General features: G+C 36.7%; 1 protein-coding gene across 6 annotated transcripts in view; it reads left to right on the forward strand.

Moving 5' to 3' along the window:
- CENPN (centromere protein N) overlaps window positions 1-20,867 on the forward strand; it is a 58,336-nt gene that overhangs the window by 33,535 nt on the left and 3,934 nt on the right. For all 6 annotated transcript variants that reach the window (XM_043987113.1, XM_043987111.1, XM_043987114.1 and 3 more), the window contains 2 exons: window positions 6,060-6,117; window positions 19,755-19,867. In XM_043987113.1, the coding sequence (XP_043843048.1) occupies window positions 6,060-6,117; window positions 19,755-19,867 (171 nt within the window). The remainder of the gene's footprint in view (window positions 1-6,059; window positions 6,118-19,754; window positions 19,868-20,867) is intronic.

Here is a 20,867-nt window from a genome sequence, read left to right on the forward strand (position 1 = left end):
ATTGGCCCTGGATTCAGAAGGACCTGAGTTCAAATCCGGCCTCAGACCCTTGACACCTACTAGCTGTGTGACCCTGGGCAAGTCACTTAACCCCAATTGCCTCACTTAAAAAAAAAAAATCAGTTACTGATGCTGAACCATTTGACTGTAGCAAGGACTTTAATGATAAGAACTTTCTATTCTGGGTCTTCAGTAGATGTGGTTGTAGCACCTGCAGGTGCAGTTGTCAGACCACATCTCCACCAGAATTGCTTCCTAAAATAGTGGCTGAAGGCAATGAGCCGAAAGTATCATTACTCCCAGGGCTCTTAGCTTCAGGGTCCTGCACTATCTTGGATAGGATCTGAGAGAAGATGGTGGTCAAAGTGGTGGTGATTTGATTTGTCTGGAATATGCAACATCCTGTCTTTCCATCAGAATGCCCTGCTGCTTCAACTATGCTGACTTACCTGCCCTGTGGGTGGCAGCTGGTTGGCAGCTGGTGGGGATAACTAGTTCCTTCTTCATAGGAGTTGCTTCTCTGGTGGTTTTTTTTGTGTGTGTGGTTTTTGGGGCTGGGGGTAATGAGGGTTAAGTGACTTGTCCAGGGTGACACAGCTAGTAAGTGTCAAGTGTCTACGGTCAGATTTGAACTCAGGTTCTCCTGAATCCAGGGCCATTGCTTTATCCACTGTGCCACCTAGCTGCCCCAGGAGTTGCTTCTCAGGATGATGGCCGTGAGGTATGGGCTAGAAGCAGGATCTGTGGGTTGGGGTGCGGGTAGGGGGTGTACTGCCACTCTCAGGGCTCCAGGGCCTGCTTCTTGATCGCAGTTGGTTACCAATTGTTGCTGATGGTGTTGAGGAAGGTGGACCCTTTCTCCACAATGATTTCTTCTGTCAGTGATTACTTAAAAGGCTGGGAGAAAGGCACATTTAGTGGTTTGCAGGTTAATGCTGGGAGAAAAGAAAAGAGAACAAAATGTAAGAAGTATCATATCAAAAACTATTGACCTGGAAAACAGGTCAGGAAATGACAATCTAAAAATTATCAGAATCTCTAAAAAAGTATAATCAGAAATAAGCTCAATACCTTATTCAGAAAATGATCTTAAATGAAAATTACCTGGAACTCTTAGAAGCAGAGGGCAAAGTAAAAACAGAAAAAAACCCATTGGTCACCTCCAGAAAGAAACTTTAAAATGAAAACTCCTAGGGACATAATAGCCAAAATCCAGAGTCTCAAGAGTAAAGAAAAATTACTGCATGCAACCAGAAAAAGGAGTTTAGATACAAAGGAGCCACAGTAAGGAGTACACACTAATTAGCAGCTGCCCTTTGAAGAAGAGGAGAGCTAGAATCATAAGTCTTCCTGACTCCAAACCTGGTGCTTTATCCACTGTGCCACCTGGCTTCCCCTTTCATATAATAGAGATGCATAAAATGAAGAGTGTATAAAGTGTATAGAGTGTATAAAGATGGACATGAGGGAATTGGCATCTCTTAAATCTCACTTTCCTATGAACTAGATAAAGAAAAATTGAACATAATTGCAGGCACACACAAACTTTTTGGTACATAAATACATCACTCAAAAGGTAAATAGAAAAAAAAACAAACAAAGGGTAAAAAAGAGTTTGGGGAGGACAGGATAGTTAATGGGATAGTCATAAGTAAAATAAACTGAAATGATCGAGGGGGGAATTTGAAGGGAGAATTAAAAGGAAAGGAAGAATTGGATGCTTCATTATAAGATCACAAATGTTAGGCACTTTCCCTGTCTTCTATCATATTCTTATGTGTAAAAGAGGGTGATGGGAGCAAAAAGGGAAAATTACAAGAGGATGGGATGGAAGGAAACAACACAATAGTCACAACTGTGGATGTGAATGGAATGAATTCACCCACAAGATGGAAAAGAATAGCAAAATTAAAATAGAAAGCAAAATTTGACATATTGCTTGCAAGAAACACAAAGATTCACATATAGTTAAAATCTTTTATGCAATAGCTAAACTAAAAAACAAAACAGGAGTCATTATTTTAGATGAGCCTGTAGTAATAAAATAAAAAGAGATAAGCAGGAAAATTATATTATGCTTAAAGGTACCATAAAGAATCAGTGTCACTACTTAGTAAATGTGCAACTAATAACAAAACATCTAAGTACTTAAAGTAAGAACTAATCATATTGGAAGGAGAAATAGATAATAAAACTATAATAGTGGGGAAACTTACATACCCCTTTCAGACCTAGAGAAATCTAACCAAGAAGATATATCTCTGACTATTACTGAATAGGAATAAGATGGACTTGTGTACAACTCAGATGTATATGGTACCTTTGCAGAAATTTACCATGTGTTGGAACATAAAGACTTCATGCCCTCTCCCAAAATGCAGAAAAGTATAAATACTAAACATATTATTTACTGATTATGTTGTTGATAATCATTTTTCAGCCATGTCTAGCTCTTTGTGACATGATTTAGGATTCTTGAAAAAGATACTGGAGTGGTTTGTCATTTCTTTCTCTAGCATTTACCGATTACAGTGCAACAAAAATTATGTTCAATTAAGGTCCCTTAAAGATTTTTAAAGTAATTAGAGATTAAAAACATAAGAATTAGTGGTTTAAGGACAAATTACAGAAACAATAGAATATTTCAACAAAGAAAATGACAGTAATAAGAATACATACCACAACTTATGGCATGCAGCTAAAGCAGTTCTAAGAGGAAAATTTTAATCTCTAAATACTTTCATCAACAAAGAGAGAGAAGGAACAAATCAATAGATTGGGCATGGAATTTTAAAAACTTGAGTAACAAATTGAAACTCCCAAACTAAATAAAGTAGAAATTTTTAAAAGTAGAGAGTAACACAATTGAAACCAAAAAGAAACCACTGAATTTATAAATAACAGTAGGAGCCACTTTAAAAAAAAACAACTAATAGAGTAGATAAGCAATTAATTAGCTAACCTGATTTTAAAATGAGAGAAAACTAAATTGTTCCTATCAAAATGAATTTTAAAAAGAACTTAAAATTATAGAGGAAACAAGGGAAATTTTCAGAAAGCATTTTCCCCAATTAAATGTAACTGGCAACTTAGAAGCAATGGATGAATACTTAGAAAAATATAAATATCCAGAATAACAAGAGAATAATTAGACTAGCTCATTATCAGAAAGAAAAATTGAATAAGACATAAAAACTTTCAAAGGTAAAAAAACCCAACAGTAGTATCAGCAACAACAAATACCTTCAAGCACTACATGGATTTACAAATGAATTCTATCAAGCTTTCAAAGAACAATTAATTCAAATACTACATAAGTGGTTTAAAGTAATAACAAAAGAAGGCACCCTTCCAATTTCTTTCTACAAATATTGGCCTGATACCTAAAAGCATGGAGAGACAAAGCTGAGAAAGAAAACTACAGACAATATGTCTAATGAACATAGATGCAGATACTAGCAAGTAAGTTCCAATAACATACTAGAATGATTATGTATTATGACCAGGTTGGGTTTTCACCATAAATGTAGGTTTGGTTCAATATAAGGAATGCTAGAAATATAAACTGTGTTAAAATATAAAAAAATACAAACCATATGATTATATCAATATATGCTGTAAAAGATTTTTTACAAAATTCAATACTTTCTATTAAAAACTCTAGAAATCACAGAAATAAATGGATGTTTCCTTAATATAGTAAATAATTTGTATCTAAATCCAAGAGCAAACATTATATGTAATGAAGAAAAGTTACAGGCCTTTCCAGAAAGCTCAAGGGTAAAACAAGAATGACCAATATCTCTACTACTGTTTAACACGGTGCTAGAAATTCTAGCTTTAACAATTTTTTGTTTCTTTGTTTGTTTGTTTGGGTTTAAAAATTTTTTTTTTAGTGAGGCAATTGGGGTTAAGTGAGTTGCCCAGGGTCACACAGCTAGTTAAGTGTTAAGTGTCTGAGGCCAGATTTGAACTCAGGTACTCCTGACTCCAGGGCCGGTGCTCTATCCACTGCGCCACCTAGCTGCCCCAATTACTGCTTTTTGTAGATGATAGTGATGATATGGATAAGGAACCCCAAAAGTTCTCTAAAGTTAACTGAAACAATAGCTTAAGCAAAGTATACTGATAAAACCACATAAATAAATCATCAATATTTGTGTGTGTGTGTAACCAACTCAACCCTACAGGAAGAGCTAGAAAGAAAAATTCCATTGAAAATAACTAGTGAAACTATAAAGTATTTGGGAGTATATCAACCAAGATTAACCCCAGCACTATATGGACTTCAGTAATTGGAGAAACATTCATCGTGCAGGGGTGGGTTAAACCATTATAATAGAAATAGCATTTCTATTTAAATTTATTCAGTGCTTTACCCATCGTACTACCACAGGCTCACTTTGTAGAGCTAGAAAACATAATAAAGAATTTGTCTGGAGGAACAAAACATCAAGAATATCAAGAAAATTAATTTTTTAAAAGTAGAAAGGCAAGAGACCTAGCAGTACCATATCTCAAACTCTGCTATAAAGCTGCAGTCTTCAAAACAATATGGTGCTGGGTAAGAAAGAGATTGATTAGTGGAACACACTATTTACCCAACATACAGAAATAAAGATAGTGTTTGTTAAATCCAGTGACTCCAGTTACTGGGGGTAGAAGTAAAAATAACTGGGAAAACTAGATAGTAAATGTGGCAGAAATTAGGTTTAGAACATTTCACATCATATACCAAGATAAGCCTCAAATATATATGTGGCTTAGATACAAAAAGTCACATCACTAACAAATTAGAATCTTTTTAATCTATGGACATGGGAAAAGTTAATGACCAAACAAACGATAAGAGTGTCACAAGATAAAATGGACAGTAATCAACAATCATAATGAAAAAATGCTCTAAATCACTAATACTTAGAGAAATGAAAATTAAAGCAACTTCAAAGTTCCACTTTACAACTATCAAACTGGCAAAGATAACAAAAAAGGAAATTGGAAAATGTTTCAGGCCCTGTGGAAAACCAGGTACACCAGTGTGTACCATCGGTGGAGTTATAAATTGATCTAGCCATTCTGGACAGCAATTTGGAACTATGCCCAGAAAGTTACCAAGTTGCCCCTGTGTTGGGCCTGGAGTCCAGAAGACCTGAGTTCAAATCTGGCCTCAGATACTTACTAGTTGTGTGACTCCAGAAAAGTCACTTTACCCTCGCCTCAGTTTCCTATCTGCAAAATGGAGATAATAATAGCTAGCACCTAGCCCCCAGGGTGGTTATGAGGATTAAATGAGATAGTATTTTAAAAGCATTTATCACCCAGTACATTGAAGATGCTTAATAAATGCTTCCTTCCTTCCCTCCCTCCCTACTCCCCTTTCTTCCTTCCTTATTTCCTTCCTTTTCTCCCTCCTTCTTCCTTTCCTTCCTTCTCCTTTTTTCCTTTTCTGTTCCACCTCCTGCATTCCTGTACTCCCAGGAATGACTAAACAAATTGTGTTATATGAATGGAACGGAATATATATTGTACCATAAGAATTGATGAAGTGGACAATTTAGTGGAAACTGGGAAGACTTCTATGAATTGATACAGACTGAAACAATCTGAGCCAGGAGAATAATCTATAACAAAACATTATATAAGAAACAATTTTGAAAGACTTTAGAATTCTAATAAACACAATGATAAGTTCCAAGTCCAAAAGAATGAGAATGAAACATGCCACTCACTTCCATATAGAGGCAGTAAACTCAAAATGTGGAAAGACATACATTTTTGGACATGATTAATGGGAAATTTGTTTTGCCAGACTATATAGCTAATATTGAAGGCTTTAATTATAGTTTTGTGGGTTTGGGTTTTTTGTTTGTTTATTTGCTCTTGGATTTTGAGGAAGGGACATATTAATTATAAAAATGAACTGAAAAAATAAAACAAAATGAAATCCTTTTTGATATGAGAAATGAAAGGTTCTGATAATTTCCTCTTGCCAGATAAAGTAGAATGTTATTTTCAAAAAAAGACTGACAGAAGCACTAATGTTAAATTTCTTTCTCTAGGATTTTCAAACTTACCACCATACACCTTTACAGGAAGGAAATGCTGAGAGTGAAATAGGTAACTGATTTGATTTTTTTTCTCTTTATAATAAACTTTGGTTGCATATTTTATTACTTTTAAAGTTTCTATTAATATTTCTTATTCATTAGGATAATGTATTATGAGATCTTGGTTCAGTACGATTTGTCAGCCATACTTTATGGGCAATGCTTTCAGAATGATAAAAATTATTTTTTTGCTGAAGAAAAGAGACTGTCAATAGCTTTCCAACAGAATTTGTCAGGATCTTATTTTCACAGAATTTGAGAGATGGAAGGGACTTCAGCCATCTAGTCCAAACTATACATAAAAGGGATCCCCACTACAACATATTTGGCCGTGGTTATCCAATCTTTGCTTGAAGATCTCCAAGGAGGGAAAATAAGAGAACCCATTTCACCTTGGGACAGCTTAAATCATGAAGAAGTTTTTCCTGACATCAGGCCCAAGTTGGCTTCTTTGTAACTTCTACTTACTATTCCTTGTTTTGCCCTCTTTGGCCAAATAGAACAAGTCTAATCTTTCCTGCACATGATAGCTCTTGCAATACTTAAAGGCACCTATCAAGTTTCCTCCAAGTCTTCTCCATTCAAAACATGCCAACTTCCTTCAACCTATTTTTATATGACATGGACTCAATGCTCTTCACTTTCCTCCACTGTACACTCCCTACATTATCAATATCTTTCTTAAATGTGGTTTACAGAACTGAACACAGTCTTCCAGATAAAGTCTAAAAGGGACAGAGTACAATGAGACTAATACTACCCTATTCTAGAAGCTGTTATGCTTCCCTTAATATGACCAAAGATCTGGGGCAAGTAGGTGGCGCAGTGGAGAAAGCACTGGCCCTGTATTCAGGAGGACCTGAGTTCAAATGTGGCCTCAGACACTTGACACTTACTAGCTGTGTGACCATGGGCAAGTTACTTAACCCTCATTGCCCTGCAAAAAAAAAAAAAATGACCAAAGATCATAATAGCTTTTTTTGGTTGTTATATCAGTCAAGTAGTATTTATTTAATGCCTGCTGAGTGCCAGGCACTGTGCTAAGTACTGAGGATACAAATAAAAGCAAAAAAGAAAAGAAAAGAAAACCAAAAACCAGTCTTTACTCTCAAGGACCTCACAGTTAACACACTGTACTAACTCATATTAAGCCCACTAAGTCCCTCAGATCTTTTTCAAAATAACTGCTCTCTGTCCATATCTCCATCTTATGAGGTTATTTTTTTAACCCAAATATAAGATTACATTTATCGTCCATCTTCATTTATATTTCATCTTATTATATTTGGCTCAAAACTCTAATCTGTCAAGTTCCTTTTGGATCTTCTAGTGAACTAATTATCCTGCATAGTCTTCTATCATCTACAGTTCTGCTATAAGGTGATAGATGCCTTCCTAAAAATCACTTTGACATTCAGAATCTCCAAATAAAAACCAAAGGGCTGATCCAAGACAATCACAAAGGAATAGTGATGAAGCAGACTATCCACCTCCAAAGAAAGAACTGATATTGATGGAACACAGACTGAAGCATGCCATTTTTCTCTTTCTTTCTTTCTTCTTTTTTTTTTTGGCGGGGCAGTGAGGGTTAAGTGACTTGCCCAGGGTCACACAGCTAGTAAGTCAAGTGTCTGAGGCCAGATTTGAACTCAGGTCCTCCTGAATCCAGGGCCGGTGCTTTATCTACTGTACCATCTAGCTGCCCCCATTTTTTTCTTTTATTCCAGTTTTCTTATACAGAAGGGCTACTATGGTAATGCTTTGTACAATTGTACATGTATAACCTATCTGCTTCAAGAATCTAATAAAGGGGCAACTAGGTGGCGCAGTGGATAGAGCACCGGCCCTGGAGTCAGGAGGACCTGGGTTCAAATGCAGCCTCAGACATTTGACACTTACCAGCTGTGTGACCCTGGGCAAGTCACTTAACCCCAATTGCCTCACTTAAAAAAAAAAGAATCTAATAAAAATGTTTTATACATGTTAAATGGAAAAGAAATACATAAATACAATTAAATAATGGCAGTGTCTGCAGCCCTGGTTCTTACTGGTCCTGGGTTGCAAAGCTTACTGGTTACTGGTGCAGGTAGGGTAGGGGTGGAGTGCAGAACATTCCCCCTCTACCCATAGCTCCTACTGTACCAGGAGATATACATTAAATATGGCACTTTGCCTTGAAAAAGATCTGAAGTTTGCTTGTGAAAGTGGGTATGGGAAAGCCTGTAGGTTGTGAGTTACTATAGTGGTAGAGTTTTCTGCATTCTATTAGAGTAGAATTGACTGTATAGTTAACTTGGTTAGGTGATTTGAATTTGTTGTTTTTCAGTCATGTCCAACTCTTCATGACCCCAATTGGGATTTTCTTGGCAAAGATACTGGAGTGGCTTGCCATTTCCTTCTCCAGTTCATTTTACAGATGAACAAATAGATGAGTCTTCCTGACTCCAAGCCCAGCACTCTATCCACTGTGCCACATAGCTGCCCCAGGATGATTTGAATTAATCAGGGACAACCAAGTACTCTCTAACTTTTGCCTTATCTTGAGTATAACCTCCTCATCAGTCCTTTCTATTTTCTCTTTCCAGTATAAGAGCCATTCTCCATGGTTGAGAAAACAAACAAAATAAGAACTGAGCCTCTGTTCCCTCTCTTGTCAGTTAGCATTATCCCATCCACCCTAAGCAAGGGTCCTGTCCTTTCTCTGGTCCTCTTTTTTCTTTCAATACAGCTAAAACAAACATAAACCAGAAACTATATTTGTGGTCTCCTTAGTTTCCCTTGCAAGTCTCAGTGAGCTTTAGCATTCCATATACTATTTTTATTGAACTGTACCTCACATTAATATTCATCCTCTGTTATCTGCCCTTGTTCCCATCTTTTGTATATTTCTTTTAAAAATCTGAGTTGGTTGGTGAATCCACACTAGTCTCTTGAGACAAATTTAACTTGTCACGGGAATTATTTTTCTTCTGTCTTCAGGATTTCATTCTTGAAAATCTCCCCTTCCTGGACTTACTTCCCCTGTTGTATTTTAGTCAATGGGATCTAACTTTGTGTTGACAAAAAATATTAATACTATACTCTGCATTTTAGACACAAGTTTTCCAGAAACAATTTTTAATAATTTAACATTAATCTAAAAGCAAGCATTTCTACTTTATAGAATGTCCATATTGACAGTTCCATCTCCCCAATGCTCTTGGATAGCTCTCTGTTGTTTTCCACTTGTGTTTGACTCTTCATTACCCCAATCAGGATTTTCTTGGCAAAGATACAGGAGTAGTTTACCATTTCCTTCTCCAACCCATTTTACAATTGAGAAAACTGAGGTAAATAGAGTTAAGTGACTTGTCCAGAGTCACACAGCTAGTAAGTACCTGAAGCTGGATTAGAATTCATGAAAATGAGTCTTCCTGACTCCAGATTGGCACTCTATCCACCGTGCCACCTAACAATTTTAGGCAATTCAAGATTCAATAAAAAATTCATAATATATTAAAATTAGAGTTTGGGGTTAACTAAAGTAAAATCCTCATCTAAAAAACAATAGTTTAATATGTAAAACTTCTCCTTCCTTCCTTGACTGGAAGGATTGAAATCAATGAACAACTTAATCCATTATAAATGGAAAGGGATTCCAAGGGCACAAGAAGTACCTGAATAGAAAAGAGGGCACTACTCATGGGTGGGTCATAGTGTCTATCACTTCTTGGGGTAAGGAAAGCAGGGATCTTAACTGGAAGACTATTTTTTTCCTTCTAAATGTAGTTACCAGGATTAATCCATTTTCTTAGATCTTAGATTTTGTTCTTAACCATTTTACACACTTTCCTAATGCCAGGAAAATATTTTAGGCTAGAGAAATATTTATTTCTAATTGTTTTTAGTTGAACTAAAAGGTTTTTGAAAAATATCTTTTTGTGCCATGTTACCTCTAGAAATTAAAGTCTCAACTAAAATCTAGGGTTTGTATTTGACTCGGTCCAGATTTCTTCCCCTTCTCTTTCATCAATTCTTGGAGGAAGTGGTCACTTACCCCAAGATACTCATCTTTTCCATCCCAATAACCAGTTCCTCCCTGTAAGTGAGAATCAGATCAGAATAAAATTTCCCTTTGTTGGTTTTTCTATCTTTGAGATATGAAATTATCACTAAAGTAATTTAAGAAGTTATTGACTGCTCTGTTTTTGTAAGTGTGCTCCAGCAGATATCTGAATAGACCTGGAAAAGGAAATTACAGATTGCTCTAATATCTTTGCCAAAGAAACCCTAAATGAAGAGTCAGACAAGATTGGAAAGATTGAATAACAAAAAGCTAGCATTTATATAGCACTTTTCAGTTTTACATATATTGCCTTATTTTATCCTCCCAACAACCCTGGGGGGTAGGTGCCATTATTATCCCCAATTCACAATTGAGAAAACTGAGGCAGGCAGCAGTTAAGTGCCTATGGTCACAAAGCTAGTAAGTATCTGAGGCTGAATTTGAACTCATCTTCCTGACTTCCTCTATTTATTCACTTTACCACCTGTTAGCTTCTGCTATATCATTCTTTGGAAGAAAGCACCTTCTTCCTCCTCAGAGCATCCAGCTCCCTCCCCTTTAGGAAAAGCCTCAAGTATTTTTTAAAGCTGTAACCAAATAGCTCTTTATTCCTCTTTGTGACACATTTCTACCTTCCAGTATCCTGTTAAGTTCCCTCCTCCCATTTGACATTCTTCCCTTCCCCCCCCCCACCCCGCCCTCGCAATTAAAACCTCTCCTGTTTCCTCTAGAATACTTTATTCTTCCTAACAATTTGGGTTTGTGGAGAGGTGTTCTTTGAGTCCCCTTACTTTATCTGAGAGAGATGAGGCTATACTTGGAACACAGATAACAGTCATTTGTCAGTTTCAGAAGTATGATCACTGCACACTTAATGCAGGTCGTTGCATATTTTCATGTATTCTCCATAATGGTTGATTTCAGCTATTAAAAACAACAACAACTTTATTTGTATTTACACTTTAACCCTATACCTGGTTAAAACCTTTATAGTCAATTATGATCTCTTTTTTTTTTTTTTTTAAGTGAGGCAATGGGGGTTAAGTGACTCGCCCAGGGTCACACAGCTAGTGTCAAGTGTCTGAGGTCAGATTTGAACTCAGGTCCTCCTGAATCCAGGGCTGCTGCTTTATTCACTGCACCACCTAGCTGCCCCCAATTATGATCTCTTAAGAACTTGATAATCTCATTCTACTTTACTTTCACCTCCACAACTTTCCTGCTACACCCACTTCCTCTTTAGGCATGAATTAATCAATGTTCTGACAATTACATCAATTTTCCCCACTCACTAATCCATTGTATTCATTTGTTTATCCCTCTTACATTTACCTTTTCTTCTTTACTCTGCCTTGTCTTACTGTTTTCAGCTTAAACTTGAGTTTACCTTTTCAGAGTGTATTCTCCTCTTTCTTCTTAATCGTCCTTAATTGATAGTACTTGATTTTGCTTTTCTCACAACCTGGAAATAGAATATAGGTTCACATCTTGTCCTAGAGATAGCTCTTCAAATTTCCCTTAATTTCTTCAAATTTATAACCAAAAATTCTAACCTCTGACCTATTTCACTAGTTCAAACAAGTCACCTACACAATTCTCTTATAAATTGGCTCAAGTCTTTCTCTAGTTGCCTATACCTTCTCCCACAGATGCTTAAAGTAGAATTCATTAATCAAACTTATATACTGGAATAAAATAGATGTATGTAAATCAAAGACACTTCAAACTTTTCCTCATCCTTCAGGGTATTCAGATTCAGTTTGAATTTGAGACTAAATAATCAAAGTATTGGGATATTCTTAATGTGATAGTCATGTTTTGTTCAGATTTTTGATAGAAGGCTTACTCCCTAACAAGGAAGTCCATCACATTGTTAAAAACAACTTTAATCATCAGAATTTACTCTTTCCATCGTCTCCTTGACATCAATAATAGTAACCTCTGCTCCTTGATGTGACGGGAAACATTTTTGGAGAGTCATAAATAGTGAGTTCTTTCTTATTTTGAATAGAACTCTTCAGCTCTATCATTACAATTAGGTTCAAGATGGGGCATAGCCAAGATAGCAGAGGAAAGGCAGTGACTTACCCAAGCTCGCCCCAAGACCCTTTCAAATACCTTCAGATAATGCCATAAGACAATTCCTAGAGCAGCAGAACCCACAAAAAGACAGGGTGAAATAATTTTCCAGCCAAGACAACTTAGAAGGTCAGCAGGAAAGGTCTCTTGTACCAGGGTGAGAGTGGAGTGCATTCCAGCTCATGCCAAATCAGTGCAGACCTAGCCCCAGCAAAACCAGGAGCAGGCCTCCACAGTTTTTGAATCAGCTGCGGCAGCAACTGTTTCTGGAATTCAGCCCACAGCCAGTAAGGGGGTCAAAAATTGGTCAGAAGGAGATTACAGTGGTCTCTTTGCTAGCGCTGAGGCAGGACTGTTGTTTTTCCCTACTAGGATCCAGGTCACAGTCTTGGGTGGAGGTCCCGGGTGGGAGAGGAGTGCAAGCACACAAGAGCTTGCAGCTACAGTGGAGCAGGACTCTGGTTGGGATCCACAGTAGAGGAGCTGACCTGTGGTTGCTTGCAGACCAAAACAGGCCAAGAGAGTAGTAAACATACCTTTCCTTAAATCATACCACCTTGGAAGAACTAAGGACTTACAAATTCCTAGAAGTATCTCAGAGAACAGCTGCTCAAATCCCCTGAAGCTTGGGACAGTGCTCTCTCCACCCGGGAAGCAGTGCCCACTTTAACAAAGAGTTTAAAAAGTCAAGGAATAGTCTTTGAAAATGAGTAAACAGAAAAAAATGCTGACCCTAGAAAGTTTCTGAGGTGACAAAGAAGATCAAAATAGACCATCAGAAGAAGATAACAAAGTCAAAGCTCCTATACCCAAAGCTTCCAAGAAAAATATGAATTGGTCTCAGGCCATATAAGTACTCAGAAAGGACTTTGAAAATAAAGTAACAGAGGTAAAGGGAAAAAATGGAAAGAGAAATAAGAGTGATGCAAGAAAATCATGAAAATAAAGTCAACAGCTTGCTAAAGGAGACACACATGCAAAAGATACTGAAGAAAACAGACTGAGCCAAATGGTAGAAGAGGTACAAAAAGCTAATGAGGAAAAGAATGCCTTGAAAAGCCGAATTGGCCAAATGAATAAGGAGGTACAAAAGCTCTCTGAAGAAAATAATTCCTTAAAAATTAGGATTGAGATGTTGGGAGGTGGGGGCAGCCAGGTGGCACAGTGGATAAAGCACTGGCCCTGGATTCAGGAGGACCTGAGTTCAAATCTAGCCTCAGACACTTGACACTTACTAGCCATGTGACCCTGGGCAAGTCACTTAACCCTCATTGCCCCCCCCCCAAAAAAAAATTAGGATTGAGCAAATGGAAGCTAATGACTATGAGAAATCAAGAAACAATAAAGCAAAAATAGAAGGCAGTGTGAACTATCTCATTGGAAAATCAACTGACTTGGAAAATAGATCCAGGAGAAATAATTTGAAATTTATTGGGCTACCTGAAAACTGTGATCAAAAAAAGAGCTTAGACATTATCTTCTAAGAAATTGTCAGGGAAAATGCCCTGATATGCTAGAAACAGAAGGTAAAATAGAAATCGAAAGAATTCACTGATCACCTCCTGAAAGAGATCCCAAAATGAAAACTTCCAGGAATATTATAGCCAAATTCCAGAGCTCCCAGGTCAAGGAGAAAATATTGCAAGCAACCAGAAAGACAGCTACATGGCGTGGTGGATAAAGCACCGGCCCTGGATTCAGGAGGACCTGAGTTCAAATCCGGCCTCAGACACTTGAACGTACTAGCTGTGTGACCCTGGGCAAGTCACTTAGCCCCAATTGCCTCACCAAAACCAAAAAACAAACAAAAAAACACCACCACTACAAAACAATTCCAGTATGGTGGAGCCACAGTCATGATAACACAAGATCTATCAGCTTCTACATTAAAGAATTGAAGGGCTTAGAATATGGTATTCCAGAGGGCAAAGGATCTGGGATTACAACCAAGAATCACCTACCCAGCAAAACTGACTATTATCCTTTAGGGGAAAAAATGAGAATTCAGTGAAAGAGAGGACTTTCAGACATTCTTGATGAAAAGGGCCTGAGCTGAATAGAAAATTTGACTTTCAAATACAAGACCCTAGAGAAGCATAAAAAGGTAAATAGGGAAAAGAAATCAATTAAAAGGTTAAACTGTTTACATTTCTACAAGAGAAGATGATACTTGTAATTCATAAGAAATTTCTCATTATTGGTACGGCTGGATGGAGACAGAGGGCATAGGTGTGAGTTAAATATGAAGGGATGATATCTTTTAAAAAAATTAGGGGGTGAGATGAAGTCACTGGGAGAAAGGGAAAGGGAGAGGTGGAAGGGGGTAAAGTATCTCACATAAAAGAAACAAGAAAAAGCTTATATAGTGGAGGGGAAGATGGGGGAGGTGTTGGGGAGTGAGTAAACCTTACTCTCATCAGAGTTGCCTCAAAGAGGGAATAACACACACACTCAGATGGGTATAGTAATATATCTTACCCTGCAGGAAAGTAGGAGAGGAAGGGAATAAGGGGTGGAGGTGATAGAAGGGAGGGCAGATTTGGGGAGAGGACAGTCAGATGCAAAACACTTTTGAGGAGGGACAGGGTGAAAGAAAATAGAGTAAATATCATGGGGAGGGAATAGGATGGCGAGAAATAAATTAGCAGTAATAACTGTGGAAAAAAAATTTGAAGCAAGTTTGTCTGACAGGCCTCATTTCTCAAACACATAGAGAACTGAGTCAAATTTGTTAAAATAAGAGCCATTCCCCAATTGATAGATGAACAAAAGATAGGAAGTTTTCAGATGAAATATCAAAGCTACCTATAGCCATATGAAAAAAAAAAAAAGCTCTAACTCACTATTGATTGGAGAGATGCAGGCCAAAACAATTCTGGGGTACTACCTCATACCTATTGGATTGGATAATACGACAGCAGAGGAAAATGACGAATGTTGTAGGGGATATGGGGGAAATGAGACATTAATACACTCTTTGTAAAGTTGTAAACTGATTCATATATTCTACAGAGCAATTTGGAACTATGGCCAAAGGGCTATAAAACCATGCATACTCTTTGATCTAGTAATACCACTACTAGGTCAGTATCAAAAAACAAAAACAAAAAACAACCCAAAAAGTTGAATTTGAAATTGAGGAGATGCCCATCAATTAGGGAATGGCTGAACAAATTGTGGGATGAGATTATGATGGAACACTATTGTGCTATAAGAAATGATGGGCAAGATGCTATCGGAAAAAAATTGGAGGGGGGCAGCTAGATGGCGCAGTGGATAGAGCACCGGCTCTGGATTCAGGAGTTCCTGAGTTCAAATCCGGCCTCAGACACTTGACACTTACTGGCTGTGTGACCCTGGGCAAGTCACTTAACACCCATTGCCCCACAAAAAAGAAAGAAAGAAAAGAAAAAAAATTGGAAAGACTTACAGGAGCTGATGCAAAGTGGAATGTACTATATAAAAAGTAACATCAATATTGTAAGATGACCAGCTGTGAAAGACTTAGCTATTTACAGCAATACAATGAACCAAGACATGAAAAATGCAGTTCATCTCCAGAGAAAGAACTGATGGTATCTGAATACAGATTGAAGCATAATTTTTTTAGTTCCTTTTTATAAAGGTATTTTTTTTGGTTTTCTTTCATAACCTTACTAATGTGGAAATGTGTTGCATGACTATACATGTATAATTTATATTGAATTGTGTGAGTTTTTTTTCATAAAAGTATTTTATTATTTTCCAGTTTCATGTAGAGATAGTTTTCAACATGTGTTTTTATAAGATTTCTAGTTTCAAATTTTTCTCCCTCCCCCCTCTCCAATACAGTAAGCAATCTGATATAGGTTATATATGTACAATCACATTAAACATATTTCTGCATTAGTCATGCTGTGAAAGAAGAATCAGAGCAAAAAAGGAAAAACCTCAAAAAACTAACAAACAAAAAGAAATAGTATGGTTCAATCTGCATCTAGATTCCATAGTTCTTTTTTTCTGGATTTGGAGAGCATTTTCCATCATGAGTCCTTTGGAATTATCTTGGATCATTGTATTGCTGAGAAGAGTCAAGTCTATCACAGTTGATCAACATACAGTGTTGTTGATGCTGTGTACAATGATCTGGTTCTGCTCATTGTTTCTTATAGCACAATAGTATTCCATCCCATTGATATATCACAACTTGTTCAGCCATTCTCCAATTAATAAGCAACCCCTCAATTTCCAATTCCTTGCCACCACAAAAAGAGCAGCTATAAATATTTTTGTACATGTTGGTCCTTTTCCCTTTTTTTTTTTTTTTAGTGAGGCAATTGGGGTTAAGTGACTTGCCCAGGGTCACACAGCTAGTTAAGTGTTAAGTGTCTAAGGCCAGATTTGAACTCAGGTACTCCTGACTCCAGGGCCGGTGCTCTATCCACTGCACCACCTAGCTGCCCCCCTTTTCCTTTTTTTATGATCTCTTTGGGGAAAAGACCTAATAGTGGTATTGCTGGGTCAAAGGGTATGCAACAGCTTTATAGGCCTTTGGGCATAGTTCCAAATTGCTCTCCAGAATGGTTGGATCAGTTCACAGCTCCACCAACAATGGATTAGTGTTCCAATTTTTCCACAGCTTCTCCAACATTTATTATTTTCCGTTTTTGTCACATTAGCCAATCTGATAGATGTCAGGTGGTACCTCAGAGTTGTTTTAATTTGCATTTCTCTAATCAATAGTGATTTAGAGCATTTTTTCATATGGCAATAGATAGCTTTGATTTCTTCATCAGAAAACTGCCTGTTCATATCCTTTGACCATTTCTCAACTGGGGAATGACTTGGACTCTTACACATTTGATTTAGTTCCCAATATATTTTAGAAATGAAGCCTTTATCAGAAATACTGGCTATAAAAATTGTTTCCCATCTTTCTGCCTCACTTCTAATTTTGGATACATTGCTCCTGTTTGTACAAAAACTTTTAAATTTAATGTAATAAAATCATCCATTTTGCATTTCATAATATTCTCTATCTCTTGTTTGGTCATAAACTGTTCTCCTTTCCATAAATCTGAGAGGTAAATTATTCCTTCCTCTCCTAATTTACCTATGGTATCACCTTTTATGTCTAAATCATGTAACCATTTTGACCTTATTTTAGTATAAGGTGTAAAATGTTGGTCTATGCCTAGTTTCTGCCATATATTCTTCCAGTTTTCCCAGCAGTTTTTGTCAAATACTGAGTTCCTATCCCAAAAGCTGGAGTCTTTGGGTTTATCAAACAGAATATTACCAAAGTCATTTACTACTATATCTCCTGTGCCTAACCTATTCCATTGATCCTCCACTCTATTTCTTAGCCAGTACCAGATAGTTTTGATGACTGCCGCTTTATAGTAAAGCTTCAGATTTGGTATAGCTGGAATTGCCTGAGTTCTTAAGGCGGGGGCGGGGGGGGGGGGCGGAGAATTTGGAACGCAAAGTTTTAAAACTCAACATTAAAATTGTTTTTACATATAATTTGGGGGGGAAATTCTAAATAAATGGGGGAAAACCAATTAGGTTCAAGAGTTGGAAGAAAAAGAATAGTTAAATATGATGCTTTGAATTTTCAAGAAGAAGGTATTAGGAGGCCAAACAAGGAATTTACTGATTAATCTGTCCTTATAAGTTGGGTGGTTTGAGAGGAGAGGCCAGCATTTGAGAAGGTGTCAAAAATGTGCTGTTTTCATTGGAAACTTTTAAAAATTACTGTGTATATTCCAAAGGACTCATGATGGAAAAATGCTCTACATATCCAGAAAAAGAATTGTGTAATCTGCAGATTGAACCACACTATTTTTACTTTGTTTTTTCCTTTCTTGAAGTTTCTCCCTTTTGTTCTGATTCTTCTTTCACAACATGACAAATGTGGAAACATGTTTAATGTGATTGTACATATTTAACCTATATCAGATTGCTTGCTGTCTTGGGGAGGGTGGAGAGGAGAGAGGGAGGAAGAAAAATTTGGAGCTCAAAATCTTATATAAATCAATGTTGAAAACTATCTTTACATACAACTGGAAAAAAAATAAAATACTATTAAGACAAAAAAATGAATAAAGATTACTGTGTATCTAAGGGAAATCCATGTCAATATGATAGCTGTACCTTGGTACAAAAAGTCCATTAAAGCACTCTAAACCCAAGGAGAACTGGAAATGAAAGGGAAGAATAAAATCATCAGAATGTTATGGATGGCAACAGCTGAACCAAGGATGCCAGCCCCTGAATTCACTCATTCAACAAATATTTATTTAGCATCTTCTATGCTCAGCGCCTGTGCTTGGTGCTGTATGGTACATAGAGACATACAAAATAGAATTCATACCCTAATGTAGCTTTATTTAGTAGAGGAAATAAGAATTGTATACAAATAACTATGGAACAAAAAAATGAGTTAAAGTGACAAAAGAAATACTCAGAATGCTATGGGAGTCCAAAGAAGGGAGTTTGAGCTAAGTGAGTTTCATTGGTTATTTATGATAGTATATTGGTGTTTTCTTTTTGTTAAAATACACTGTATTTGTTTGAATGTGTGCCTTTCTGGGGCAACTAGGTGGCGCAGTGGATAGAGCACCAGCCCTGGATTCAGGAGGACCTGAGTTCAAATCCGACCTCAGATACTTAACACTTACTAGCTGTGTGACCCTGGGCAAGTCACTTAACCCCAATTGCCTCACCAAAAAACAAACAAACAAATAAAGAATTACACTCAGAAAAAAAAAAAAAAAGAATGTGTGCCTTTCCTCCTCCTAAATTGTGAACACCATGAACACAAGGACTTTGTCTTTTAATCTTTGTAGTTTACTAATTGAGAGGTAGCTTTGATATAGTGAATAGGTATCTGATTTCAGAACCAAAAAGACCTGGGTACCAAAAAAAAAAAAAAGAAGACCTGGATTAAATAGTGATTCTATGCCACTTAACTTCTTAACTGTCCCCAGGCAGTTCTAAGTGGCAGAGCAGGTGCCTTCTTCATCAATAGAAAGGGATTTCCTCACTGGGAATTCTGTGTACAGATCTAAGTCAAAACAAATTGAAGCAAATATAATGTAATAGCTGATATTTGTATTGTGTTTTATGTTTACAAAGACATTTATATTCATTATCAAATTGATTCTTATGACAACCCTACATGGTAGGTTGTGCAGGTAATTAAATTCATTTTGTAGATGAGATGAAGTCACAAAGGCAGTGACTTGCCCAAAGTCACAAAATTGGTGATAGGCGTTGAATCCAGATGTTTTGACTCCAAATTTTGTCTTCTTTCTGCTATAACAGAGCTGTTACTCTTTTTTAACTAATGGTATAGTGTGTATAGTTCTCTATAATTCTTTATAATTATATAATAATATAGTATGCATAGTTCATAATTAATACATTTTGAAGCTGTTGAAATGTTTTAATATTTTATCTTTCAAAAAAGGTCTTGAGGAATAAAATGCATTTCTAATAACCCAGAAATTTAAAATAATTTTTTTCTCTTATCTCCACAGTGGATCCAAGGATCATTCATGAAAATATAAAAGAGAAGGAAAGAATCCAAAGAGTGACACGGGAAACTTTTGGGGATTGCATCCAACCAAGAATAGAATTTGCACAGTATAAGGTAGAGATTGTCTATAATATTAACTTGAAGTTATAACAATTTTTTAAAATGCTGATATGGAAAACCTGGGTATTTTTTTCCATTAACCCCCCAGATCTTTTTAGAAAAACTTTTCTACAGAGAAAGAGGCCTTTCTACACATCCTACCACCAGCCACGTATACTAGTGTGCTTTCTGAAACATAATATAAGATAGCTGGTTAAATTAAAACCCATACACCCCTATTGCCATAGTAACTTGAAATCCATATCATAATACTTTTTATTTTATATAATCAAAAAAATCTTTAGAGCTGGAAGAACATTAATGATCATCCAGTCTAAAACCCTTCTATTTATAGATGGGGTATTTGAGGCCTAGAAAGTACAAGTGACCTTCCCAGGGTTACTCATCTATAAAGTAACAGTGACAGACCTAAAATAGACCTCTTATCTCTCTATATCTTTTATTCAGACAAAATTATTTTCATGGTTACCCTTTTATTCCAAATAACTCATTTTAGTCCCTCCACCAATTCAATCTCAGGCATCAAACCTATTTGGCTTTCCTAGCATATGCACCATACAATACATATGCTAGTTAGTTAATTACCTTTTAGCTGTAAGCAGTACTGCAGAATCTCAGAGTTAGAAAAGATATGAGAGGGGCAGCTAGGTGTCACAGTGGATAGGGCACCAGCCCTGGATTCAGGAGGACCTGAGTTCAAATCCACCCTCACACTTGACACTTACTAGCTGTGTGACCCTGGGCAAGTCACTTAACCCCAATTGCCTCACCAAAAAAAAAAAAAAAGAAAGAAAGAAAAAAGAAAAGATATGAAAGGAAATCTAGTCTAACTAATATCTAAATAGTAATTTCACTGGAAAAGTAAACATCCAGCTTCTATTTCAAGCTTCCCATAATACATCTCATGAGGCAGTTTATTCCACTTTTGAACAACCCTAATTGTTAGGACATTTTTCCTTACACTGAGCCCAATCTTCCTCTCTGCAACATCTAC

This window comes from Dromiciops gliroides, chromosome 2 (genome assembly GCF_019393635.1).
Source record: "Dromiciops gliroides isolate mDroGli1 chromosome 2, mDroGli1.pri, whole genome shotgun sequence".
NCBI lineage: Eukaryota > Metazoa > Chordata > Mammalia > Microbiotheria > Microbiotheriidae > Dromiciops > Dromiciops gliroides.